This window comes from Salmo salar, chromosome 19 (assembly GCF_965601325.2).
Source record: "Salmo salar chromosome 19, fSalSal1, whole genome shotgun sequence".
In the NCBI taxonomy this organism is placed as follows: Eukaryota; Metazoa; Chordata; class Actinopteri; order Salmoniformes; family Salmonidae; genus Salmo; species Salmo salar.
In genome coordinates, this window is record NC_138309.1 from 82,410,517 (window position 1) to 82,423,864 (window position 13,348).

At 52.8% G+C, this 13,348-nt stretch overlaps 1 protein-coding gene across 6 annotated transcripts in view; it reads left to right on the forward strand.

Annotated features, from left to right (window-relative positions):
* Positions 1 to 13,348, forward strand: part of LOC106603998 (solute carrier family 12 member 7) — a 125,142-nt gene that overhangs the window by 67,078 nt on the left and 44,716 nt on the right. For all 6 annotated transcript variants that reach the window (XM_045702779.2, XM_045702780.2, XM_045702782.2 and 3 more), the window contains exon 4: positions 9,123 to 9,269. In XM_045702779.2, coding sequence (XP_045558735.1) covers positions 9,123 to 9,269 — 147 coding nt within the window. The remainder of the gene's footprint in view (positions 1 to 9,122; positions 9,270 to 13,348) is intronic.

Sequence of the window (13,348 nt, forward strand, 5' to 3'; positions counted from 1 at the left end):
CGCCCTCCCCTAAAGCCGCCTCCACCACCACGCCCTCCCCTAAAGCCGCCGCCACCACCACGCCCTCCCCTAAAGCCGCCGCCACCACCACGCCCTCCCCTAAAGCCGCCGCCACCACCACGCCCTCCCCTAAAGCCACCGCCACCACCACGCCCTCCCCTAAAGCCTCCACCACCACCACGCCCTCCCCTAAAGCCTCCACCACCACCACGCCCTCCCCTAAAGCCTCCACCACCACCACGCCCTCCCCTAAAGCCTCCACCACCACCACGCCCTCCCCTAAAGCCACCACCACCACGCCCTCCCCTAAAGCCACCACCACGCCCTCCCCTAAAGCCACCACCACGCCCTCCCCTAAAGCCACCACCACGCCCTCCCCTAAAGCCACCACCAAGCCCTCCCCTAAAGCCAGCCACCACGCCCTCCCCTAACGCCGCCTCCACCACCACGCCCTCCCCTAAAGCCTCCACCACCACGCCCTCCCCTAAAGCCTCCACCACGCCCTCCCCTAAAGCCGCCTCCACCACGCCCTCCCCTAAAGCCTCCACTGCACCACGCCCTCCCCTAAAGCCTTCACTACCACGCCCTCCCCTAAAGCCACCACCACGCCCTCCCCTAAAGCCGCCGCCACCACCACGCCCTCCCCTAAAGCCGCCACCACCACGCCCTCCCCTAAAGCCACCACCACCACGCCCTCCCCTAAAGCCACCACCACCACGCCCTCCCCTAAAGCCTCCACCACCACGCCCTCCCCTAAAGCCACCACCACGCCCTCCCCTAAAGCCGCCGCCACCACCACGCCCTCCCCTAAAGCCGCCACCACCACGCCCTCCCCTAAAGCCACCACCACGCCCTCCCCTAAAGCCACCACCACGCCCTCCCCTAAAGCCGCCTCCACCACCACGCCCTCCCCTAAAGCCGCCGCCACCACCACGCCCTCCCCTAAAGCCTCCACCACCACGCCCTCCCCTAAAGCCTCCACCACCACGCCCTCCCCTAAAGCCACCACCACCACGCCCTCCCCTAAAGCCACCACCACCACGCCCTCCCCTAAAGCCGCCACCACCACCACGCCCTCCCCTAAAGCCACCGCCACCACCACGCCCTCCCCTAAAGCCACCGCCACCACCACGCCCTCCCCTAAAGCCACCACCACGCCCTCCCCTAAAGCCACCACCACCACGCCCTCCCCTAAAGCCTCCACCACCACGCCCTCCCCTAAAGCCTCCACCACCACGCCCTCCCCTAAAGCCTCCACCACCACGCCCTCCCCTAAAGCCTCCACCACCACGCCCTCCCCTAAAGCCTCCACCACCACGCCCTCCCCTAAAGCCTCCACCACCACGCCCTCCCCTAAAGCCTCCACCACCACGCCCTCCCCTAAAGCCTCCACCACGCCCTCCCCTAAAGCCTCCACCACGCCCTCCCCTAAAGCCTCCACCACGCCCTCCCCTAAATCCTCCACCACCGCGCCCTCCGCTAAAGCCTCCACCACCGCGCCCTCCCCTAAAGCCTCCACCACCACGCCCTCCCCTAAAGCCTCCACCACCACGCCCTCCCCTAAAGCCTCCACCACCGCCCTCCCCTAAATCCACCACACGCCTCCCCTAAAGCCGCCTCCACCACCACGCCCTCCCCTAAAGCCGCCGCCACCACCACGCCCTCCCCTAAAGCCTCCACCACCACGCCCTCCCCTAAAGCCTCTACCACCACGTCCTCCCCTAAAACCACCACCACCACGTCCTCCCCTAAAACCACCACCACCACGCCCTCCCCTAAAGCCACCACCACCACCACGCCCTCCCCTAAAGCCACCGCCACCACCACGCCCTCCCCTAAAGCCACCGCCACCACCACGCCCTCCCCTAAAGCCACCACCACGCCCTCCCCTAAAGCCACCACCACCACGCCCTCCCCTAAAGCCTCCACCACCACGCCCTCCCCTAAAGCCTCCACCACCACGCCCTCCCCTAAAGCCTCCACCACCACGCCCTCCCCTAAAGCCTCCACCACCACGCCCTCCCCTAAAGCCTCCACCACCACGCCCTCCCCTAAAGCCTCCACCACCACGCCTTCCCCTAAAGCCTCCACCACCACGCCCTCCCCTAAAGCCTCCACCACGCCCTCCCCTAAAGCCTCCACCACGCCCTCCCCTAAATCCTCCACCACCGCGCCCTCCGCTAAAGCCTCCACCACCGCGCCCTCCCCTAAAGCCACCACCACCACCACGCCCTCCCCTAAAGCCGCCGCCACCACCACGCCCTCCCCTAAAGCCACCGCCACCACCACGCCCTCCCCTAAAGCCACCACCTCCACTCCCTACCATAAATCCGCCGCCACCACCACGTCCTCCCCTAAAGCCACCACCACCACCACGTCCTCCCCTAAAGCCACCACCACCACCACGTCCTCCCCTAAAGCCACCACCACCACCACGTCCTCCCCTAAAGCCACCACCACCACGCACTCCCCTAAAGCCTCCACCACCACCACGCACTCCCCTAAAGCCTCCACCACCACCACGCCCTCCCCTAAAGCCACCACCACCACCACGCCCTCCCCTAAAGCCACCACCACGCCCTCCCCTAAAGCCACCACCACGCCCTCCCCTAAAGCCACCACCACGCCCTCCCCTAAAGCCACCACCACCACGCCCTCCCCTAAAGCCGCCTCCACCACCACGCCCTGCCCTAAAGCTGCCTCCACCACCATGCCCTCCCCTAAAGCCTCCGTCACCACCACGCCCTCCCCTAAAGCCTCCGCCACCACCACGCCCTCCCCTAAAGCCTCCGCCACCACCACGCCCTCCCCTAAAGCCTCCGCCACCACCACGCCCTCCCCTAAAGCCACCAACACCACGCCCTCCCCTACAGCCACCACCACGCCCTCCCCTAAAGCCTCCACCTCGCCCTCCCCTAGAGCCACCACCACCACGCCCTCCCCTAAAGCCGCCGCCACCACCACGCCCTCCCCTAAAGCCGCCGCCACCACCACGCCCTCCCCTAAAGCCGCCGCCACCACCACGCCCTCCCCTAAAGCCGCCGCCACCACCACGCCCTCCCCTAAAGCCGCCTCCACCACCAAGCCCTCCCCTAAAGCCGCCTCCACCACCAAGCCCTCCCCTAAAGCCGCCTCCACCACCAAGCCCTCCCCTAAAGCCGCCTCCACCACCAAGCCCTCCCCTAAAGCCGCCTCCACCACCAAGCCCTCCCCTAAAGCCGCCTCCACCACCACGCCCTCCCCTAAAGGCCTCCACCACCACGCCCTCCCCTAAAGGCACCACCACCACGCCCTCCCCTAAAGCCACCACCACCACGCCCTCCCCTAAAGCCACCACCACGCCCTCCCCTAAAGCCCACCACCACGCCCTCCCCTAAAGCCGCCACCACCACGCCCTCCCCTAAAGCCGCCACCACCACGTCCTCCCCTAAAGCCACCACCACCACGCCCTCCCCTAAAGCCGCCACCACCACGCCCTCCCCTAAATGCCACCACCACCACGCCCTCCCCTAAAGCCACCTCCACCACGCCCTCCCCTAAAGCCACCACCACCACGCCCTCCCCTAAAGCCGCCCCACCACCACGCCCTCCCCTAAAGCCGCCACCACCACGCCCTCCCCTAAAGCCGCCTCCACCACCACGCCCTCCCCTAAAGCCGCCACCACCACGCCCTCCCCTAAAGCCACCACCACCACGCCCTCCCCTAAAGCCACCACCACCACGCCCTCCCCTAAAGCCACCACCACCACGCCCTCCCCTAAAGCCTCCACCACCACGCCCTCCCCTAAAGCCGCCACCACCACGCCCTCCCCTAAAGCCTCCACCACCACGCCCTCCCCTAAAGCCTCCACCACGCCCTCCCCTAAAGCCTCCACCACGCCCTCCCCTAAAGCCTCCACCACCGCGCCCTCCGCTAAAGCCTCCACCACCGCGCCCTCCCCTAAAGCCTCCACCACCACGCCCTCCCCTAAAGCCTCCACCACCACGCCCTCCCCTAAAGCCTCCACCACCACGCCCTCCCCTAAAGCCTCCACCACCACGCCCTCCCCTAAAGCCACCACCACCACGCCCTCCCCTAAAGCCGCCACCACCACGCCCTCCCCTAAAGCCTCCACCACCACGCCCTCCCCTAAAGCCACCACCACCACCACGCCCTCCCCTAAAGCCGCCACCACCACGCCCTCCCCTAAAGCCGCCACCACTACCACGCCCTCCCCTAAAGCCACCACCTACCACGCCCTCCCCTAAAGCCGCCACCACCACGCCCTCCCCTAAAGCCTCCACCACCACCACGCCCTCCCCTAAAGCCCCACCACCACCACGCCCTCCCCTAAAGCCACCACCACCACGCCCTCCCCTAAAGCCACCACCACCACGCCCTCCCCTAAAGCCTACCACCACCACGCCCTCCCCTAAAGCCACCCCACCACGCCCTCCCCTAAAGCCACCACCACGCCCTCCCCTAAAGCCACCACCACCACGCCCTCCCCTAAAGCCACCACCACCACGCCCTCCCCTAAAGCCACCGTCACCACCACGCCCTCCCCTAAAGCCACCGCCACCACCACGCCCTCCCCTAAAGCCCCGCCACCACCACGCCCTCCCCTAAAGCCACCGCCACCACCACGCCCTCCCCTAAAGCCACCGCCACCACCACGCCCTCCCCTAAAGCCACCACCACGCCCTCCCCTAAAGCCACCACCACCACGCCCTCCCCTAAAGCCCCACCACCACGCCCTCCCCTAAAGCCGCCGCCACCACCACGCCCTCCCCTAAAGCCGCCGCCACCACCACGCCCTCCCCTAAAGCCGCCGCCACCACCAAGCCCTCCCCTAAAGCCGCCTCCACCACCAAGCCCTCCCCTAAAGCCGCCTCCACCACCACGCCCTCCCCTAAAGCCACCACCACCACGCCCTCCCCTAAAGCCACCACCACGCCCTCCCCTAAAGCCACCACCACCACGCCCTCCACTAAAGCCACCACCACGCCCTCCCCTAAAGCCACCACCACGCCCTCCCCTAAAGCCACCACCACGCCCTCCCCTAAAGCCACCACCCCCACGCCCTCCCCTAAAGCCACCACCCCCACGTCCTCCCCTAAAGCCACCACCGCCACGTCCTCCCCTAAAGCCACCACCGCCACGTCCTCCCCTAAAGCCACCACCGCCACATCCTCCCCTAAAGCAACCACCACCGCCACGCCCTCCACTAAATCAACCACCACCGCCACGCCCTCCCCTAAAGCCACCACCACGCCCTCCCCTAAAACCACCACCACCACCACGCCCTCCCCTAAAGCAACCACCACCACGCCCTCCCCTAAAGCAACCACCACCACGCCCTCCCCTAAAGCCACCACCACCACGCCCTCCCCTAAAGCCACCACCACCACGCCCTCCCCTAAAGCAACCACCACAGCAAGAAGTGAATGCAGGTCTGTGTCTGAAATCTATCTATATTGGTACCCCACCAGACTTCTACATGGGAGAGGGTGCCAGGTCTGGGTGTTGTGTAATTGGCCAAGCAGAGTACCTCCTCTTGACACAGTGTGATAGTTGAACGTGCCTGTGTGGTCCTTTGGGTGAAAGCATAATTGATAATCATTCAAGCAATTTTTCTTTCTACTGGGCTGAATTTATTTGGTGTTCAGTTGCTTTATCTGATGCTGTTTATCTGGTGCTGTCCTTTTTAAGAACAGAAGGCCTCATTCTCTTACATGTGTCTGACATACAACCCAGTCCTTTATACCTCTGTTGTGCAACTTCCCTTCTGATGGAATGTACCTGTGAGGGTGATGCCTGTGATCAAATGTCTTGAAAGTTCCATCACGGCACAGGGTGGGCCTGTTTGCTTCACTGTACATTTGTTGGAGTATCTGTGATGGATTTGGGATGCCTCGCCCTTCAGATTTAATTCCAAAGGTCCATTTTCCAACACTTTGAAACGTTACAGTTTCTTTGAGGTTAATGTACAAACTGTCAGCTTTAACTTGAGGGTATTTCCATCCATCTCAGGTGAACCATTTAAAAAATTGCAGCACTTGTTGTACATAGTCCCCTTGTTTTAGGGGACCAAAGGTATTGGGACAAATTCACTTATGTGTATTAAAGTAGTAAAAAGTTAAGTATTTGGTCCCATATCCATATGACGCAATGACTAACTACATCAAGCTTGTGTCTCTAAAAATTGGTGGATGCATTTGCTGTTTCTTTTGGTTGTGTTGCCGATTTATTTTGTGCCCAATACAAATGAATTGTACATAATTGTAACGGGCGTCGTAAGGATTGGTCCAAGGTGCAGCGGGAACATCATCTTCTTTTTAATGTTGAAGGAAAACGAACATATCACGTATACAAAAACAATAAACGACACTAAACAGTCCTGTCAGGTGTACAGACACAAAACAGGAGACCACTACCCACAAATTCTCACAGAAAAACACCTCTTAAATAGGACCTTCAATTAGAAGCAACTAGGAGCAGCTGCTTCCAATTGAAGGTCAACCCCATTAACTAAACATAGAACTAGACATACTAGATAAACATAGCAATATACTAACATAGAACATAGCCCAACAAACCCCGAAACACTCTAAACAAACACCCCTCTTACATAATAACATAACCCAACAAACCCCGAACCACGTAAAACAAACACCCCCTGCCACGTCCTGACCAAACTACAATAACAAATAACCCCTTACTGGTCAGAACGTGACAATAATGTATTGAGTCACTTTTATTGTAAATAAGAATAGAATGTGAGAAAGTTATCACACAAATATCATACCCCCAAGACATGCTAACCTCTCATCATTACAATAACTGGGGAGGTTAGCATTTCTGGGTGGGTATGATATTTGTGCGTCTAACTTTCTCACTAATCATTATTCACGATTCATTCAGGATTATCCGTAACCGTGGTAGCATCCACATTTAATGGACAAAATACACAATGTCCCAATACATACCCTTCTTTGCAGCACTTTACCATATCACCGGGCAGTAGTAAAGATTATATAAAACTAGAGCCCGCAGGACTTGTTTTGTCGACTGTGGGCCTAAAAAGGCTGGGCATCTCTTTATCACAGTCAGACCTCTCCCCATCCTTCCAACAATTGAATCAATACCATGACAATTTACAGTCTAAGTTGACACCAAGAACTTTAGTCTCCTCAACTTGCTACAAAGCCACATAATTTATTACCAGATTCAGCTGAGGTCAAGAATGATTCATACCAAATACAATGCTTTTTAGTTTTAGATATGTTCAGAGCTAGTTTATTACTAGCCACCCATTACAAAACTGACTGCAACTTTGTTTAGGGTTGCAAAAATATCATTAGCTGTGGTTACTGGTGTATAATGTTGAGAATTATCAGCGTACATTGACACACAGGCTTTGTTTAATGCTTGTGGTAGATCATTGGTAAAAATACAGAACAGTAAAGGGCCAAGTGAGCTGCCGGCAAGAATACCATACTTTGTTTTACATTAAAGTAGCTTGCATTAAATAAAACTTTGTGTTCTATTAGACAGACAGTTCTGAATTCACAATATGGCTGAGGTTGAAAAGCCACAACGCATACATTTAGCCAAAAACACATTATGTCCAATAATATCAAAGGTTGAACTAAAATCTAACAGTACAGCTCCCTGTATCTTATTATTACACATTTCTTTCAGCCTATCATCAGTCATTTGTGTCATGGCATTACATGTTGAGTGCCCTTCTCTAAAAGCATGGTGAAAGCCTGTTGTTAATGGTTCATCAAAAGAAACCTGTGTTGGAAGAAGTTTGGAACCACCAAGACTCTTCCTAGAGCTGGCCGCCCAGCCAAACTGAGCAATCAGGGGAGAAGGGCCTTGGTCAGGGAGGTGACCAAGAACCTGATGGTCACTCTGACAGAGTTACTCTGTGGAAATGGGAGAACCTTCTAGAAGGACAACCATCTCTGCAGCACTCCACCAATCAGGCCTTTATGGTAGAGTGGCCAGACGGAAGCAAAAAGGCACCTAAAGGACTCTCAGACCATGAGAAATAAGATTCTCTTGTCTGATGAAACCAAGATTGGACTCTTTGGCCTGAATGCCAAGCATCACGTCTGGAGGACGTGCTTCTACACCTGCATTGCTTGCTGTTTGGGGTTTTAGGCTGGGTTTCTGTACAGCACTTTGAGATATCAGCTGATGTAAGAAGGGCTATATAAATACATTTGATTTGATTTGGAGGAGACCTGGCACCATCCCTACAGTGAAGCACGGGGGTGGCAGCATCATGCTGTGGAGATGTTTTTCAGCAGCAGGGACTGGGAGACAAGTCAGGATCGAGGGAAAGATGAACGCATCAAAGTACAGAGTGATTGTTGATGAAAACTTTCCAACAGGACAACAACCCTAAGCACACAGCCAAGACAACACAGTAGTGGCTTCAGGACAAGTCTCTGTCCTTTAGTGGCCCAGCCAGAGCCTGGACTTGGACCCGATCAAACATCTCTGGAAAGACCTGAAAATAGCTGTGCTGCAACGCTCCTCTTCCAACCTGACAGAGTTTTAGAGGATCTTCAGAGAAGAATGGGAGACAGGTGTGCCAAGCTTGTAGCGTCATACCCAAGAAGACTCAAGGCTGTAACTGCTGCCAGAGTACTGAGTAAAGGGTCGGAATACTTATGTAAATGTCATATTTCATTTTTTTAAATATATATTTCCCAAAATAAAAAATACAAATCTGATTTTGCTTTGTCATTATGGGCTATTGTGTGTAGATTGATGAGGGGGGAAAAAAACGTTTTAATTATTTTAGAATAAGGCTGTAACATAGCAAAATATGGAAAAAGTCAAGGGGTCTGAATACTTTCCGAGTGCACTGTATAATGTGTCATGACGCCTAATGAAAAGCAATATCTTAAATGTGATCTGTTATAATTTACAAATAAGAATTTGATCTTAACTGACTTGCCTAGTTAAATAAATAAATAATTACTGGTTGACCCTTGAAACACAATCACGTCATCTGTTGGTTGAATGATTTGATATGGTGGAACTTACTACCTAATGACCCTCTCTCCCTCTCATCGTTCCCTCCTCTCACTCCCCTCTCTCACTCTCCTCTTTCCCTCCACAGAGTCCCGCGTTGGGCACATTAATTGGGGTGTACCTGCCCTGCCTGCAAAACATCCTGGGGGTCATCCTGTTCCTGCGTCTCACCTGGATCGTGGGAACCGCCGGCATCATGGAATCCCTTGCCATTGTGGTGATGACCTGCTCCTGTGTAAGGAATATCATATAATATGATTGATTATTGCTATTTGTGTCCCACCACCTAGGTTGGGTCCTATGTCGCGTAATTTGAAATGGTGTTTTTAACATTGGATAAAAGTAGAGACTCCGAGCTAGAAAATGGTATATCATACACTTCAGTTGAGGAACAATGGAAAATGAATTCTGCTTTGAAAGTTTTGAGAAAATGGCCCGTAAATGTTTTGGTACACCTACTGGAGAGCTCTTCTTTGTCTACACCCATTCAGGATCATTCACACCCTCTTAAGCCTTAGCCCCATCCATCTCTTTAAGGATTCACAGTGTAGACTAAACGTGGTGAATGTAGTAGCAAAAAGTAGTAGTAAAAATGTTCTTTATCTATTCCTTAGCCTATATCCTGGGTGGCAGGTAGCCTAGTGGTTAGAGCGTTGGGCTGTAGCGTTGGGCTGTAGCCGAAAGGTTGCTAGATCGAGTCGCTGAGCTGACAAGGCAGTTAACCCACTGTTCCTAGGCCGTCATTGTAAATAAGAATTTGTTCTTAACTGACTTGCCTAGTTAAATAAAGGTTAAAAAAATTTCATAAAAATATATATCCTAATCTGACTTTGGTGCAGGTCATGTTGTTCTTTACATTACCGTCTCTGGTAAACACACACTATATCAAATAAAATCGAAGTTTATTTGTCACAGGATACAGAAGGTGTAATCGGTACAGTGAGATTTTTACTTGCATTGTTTAGACACCTAGCTAAACAATGAACCATAATCCCAACTCTAATGCCACGTTCAAAACAACTGGGATCTCGGAAATCTCTGACTTCCGAGCGTTCAACTCTGGGGAGAAAAAAACGAGCTCCGACAGGGGAAAAATCTATTTGAACGGTCATCCAATTTAGAATTCACACTCGGGAACTAGGACCTCTTTCTAGAGCTCCGACTTTCTGACCTGAAGATCACTGACATCATGATTTGACCTCACGTTACTGTGGTTAAATGTGGTGGTTTGTGGTTTCAGTTTTGCGCATATGCTGCCATCTATCCACTATTTTTGGTTTGGGTAGGTTTTAATAGTCACAGTGGGAACAACATCACCTATACACTTCCTGATGAACTTAGTCACCGTGTCCGTGTATATGTCAATGTTATTTCAGAGGCAATCAGGAATATATCCCAGTCCGTGTGATCAAAACAATCTTGAAGCATTGATTCCGATTGGTCAGACCAGTGTTGAATAGACCTTAGCATGGGTACTTCCTGTTTGAGTTTCTGCCTATAGGAAGGGAGGAACAGAATGGAGTCGTGATCTGATTTGCAGAAGGGAAGGCGGGGGAGGGCCTTGTAGCCATCCCGGAAGGGAGAGTAACAGTAGTCGAGAGTTTTTGATGCACGAGTACTACAGGCAATGTGTTGTTAGAATTTCGGTAGCGTTTTCCTCAAATTTTCTTTGTTAAAATCCCCAGCTACAATACATGCGGCCTCAGGATATTTGGTTTCCAGGTTGCACAACGTCCAGTGTAGTTCCTTGACGGCCGTCGTGGTATCGGCTTGAGGGGAATATACACGGCTGTGACTATAACCTAAAATAATTATCTTGGGAGCTAATACGATCAGCATTTGCTTGTGAGTTATTCTAGGTTGGGTACGCAAAAGGACTTGAATTCCTGTACGTTATCACAATCACACTTTGTGTAGTTAATCATGAAACATACACCTTTGTTCTTCTCAGAGAGTTCTTTTATTCCTGTCTGTGTAATGTACTGAGAACCCAGCTGGCTGTATGGACAGGGACAGTATATCCTGACCATGACAATTTTCAGAGTCAATCATGCTCCAGAAAGTAGTCCATCACACCTTTTTCCCCCTGAGCTTGGTCGATAGCACAACTTCAGGGCAGCAGTGTTGAGAGCTGTAGCAAAACCTTTTCCGTTCTTCATGATATCTTAAAATAAAGCCATGGTAGGAAGGATTATCCACACATTATAGACAGAAGCATGCTACAGTGAGGGAAAAAAGTATTTGATCCCCTGCTGATCTTGTTCGTTTGCCCACTGACAAAGAAATGATCAGTCTATAATTTTAATGGTAGGTTTATTTGAACAGTGAGAGACAGAATAACAACAAAAAAATCCAGAAAAACGCATGTAAAAAATGTTATAAAATGATTTGCATTTTAATGAGGGAAATAAGTATTTGACCCCTCTGCAAAACATGACTTAGTACTTGGTGGCAAAAGCCTTGTTGGCAATCACAGAGGTCAGACGTTTCTTGTAATTGGCCACCAGGTTTGCACACATCTCAGGAGGGATTTTGTCCCACTCCTCTTTGCAGATCTTCTCCAAGTCATTAAGGTTTCGAGGCTGACGTTTGGCAACTCGAACCTTCAGCACCCTCCACAGATTTTCTATGGGATTAAGGTCTGGAGACTGGCTAGGCCACTCCAGGACCTTAATGTGCTTCTTCTTGAGCCACTCCTTTGTTGCCTTGGTCATGTGTTTTGGGTCATTGTCATGCTGGAATGCCCATCCACGACCCATTTTCAATGCCCTGGCTGAGGGAAGGAGGTTCTCACCCAAGATTTGACGGTACATGGCCCCGTCCATCGTCCCTTTGATGCGGTGATGTCCTCACCGTTCTCATGATCATTGCAACTCCACGAGGTAAGATCTTGCATGGAGCCCCAGGCCGAGGGAGATTGACAGTTCTTTTGTGTTTCATCCATTTGCGAATAATCGCATCAACTGTTGTCACCTTCTCACCAAGCTGCTTGGCGATGGTCTTGTAGCCCATTCCAGTCTTGTGTAGGTCTACAATCTTGTCCCTGACATCCTTGGAGAGCTCTTTGGTCTTGGCCATGGTGGAGAGTTTGGAATCTGATTGATTGATTGCTTCTGTGGACAGATGTCTTTTATACAGGTAACAAGCTGAGATTAGGAGCACTCCCTTTAAGAGTGTGCTCCTAATCTCAGCTCGTTACCTGTATAAAAGACACCTGGGAGCCAGAAGTCTTTCTGATTGAGAGGGGGTCAAATACTTATTTCCCTCATTATGCGTTTTTCTGGATTTTTTTGTTGTTATTCTGTCTCTCACTGTTCAAATAAACCTACCATTAAAATTATAGACTGATCATTTCTATGTCAGTGGGCAAATGTACAAAATCAGCAGGGGATCAAATACTTTTTTCCCTCACTGTACATGGCAGACCAATCCGAACTCTCATCTCTCTGCATGCCCAGCCAATCCATTATCTCAGCCAATCATGGCTAGCGGGAAGGTTCCGTGGCTAAACCAACTAGGCTCATAATTTAACAATTGTATTCGTATTTACAGATGGCGTACAAGTTTGTTATTAAGGCACATGAAAGTTCACATATTCCAGAAGGCATTTCTGAAGAAAAAAAAACGCATTTTGATAAAAAAAAGCCTCTCCTGTGAAGTAGTGCCGTATGCCTAGTTTCTTAAAACGGGTCACATTTATCCACAGCGACTTAGTCATGCATGCATACATTTTACATACGGTGGTCTCGGGAATCGAACCCACTATCCTGGCGTTGCAAGCACCATGAGCTACCAACTGACCTACAACGGACCACTACCCATCCAGAGTCTGAAGACCACGATTAGCCTTCACACACTGCACGCCCACCGTGGCCCTCCACGACGCCCACCGTGGCCCTCCACGACGCCCACCGTGGCCCTCCACGACGCCCACCGTGGCCCTCCACGACGCCCACCGTGGCCCTCCACGACGCCCACATGTGGCCCTCCACGACGCCCACCGTGGCCCTCCACGACGCCCACATGTGGCCCTCCACGACGCCCACCGTGGCCCTCCATGACTACAGATGTCTATCACTTTGAACTCTATGAACCACATGTTGACTGTGATACTAATTCAAAACCTCTCATTTTGCAACATTAAAAAAATCATATCAAAGTTTGATTTGTCTCGTACACAGATTAGCAGAGACATTTGAAATGCCTGTGTTTTTAGCTAGAAGGCCAGCAGCCCGAAATCGCCTCTTCGCTGTCGACGTTGAGACTGGTGTTTTGCGGGCACTATTTAATAAAGCTGCCAGTTGAGGACTCCTG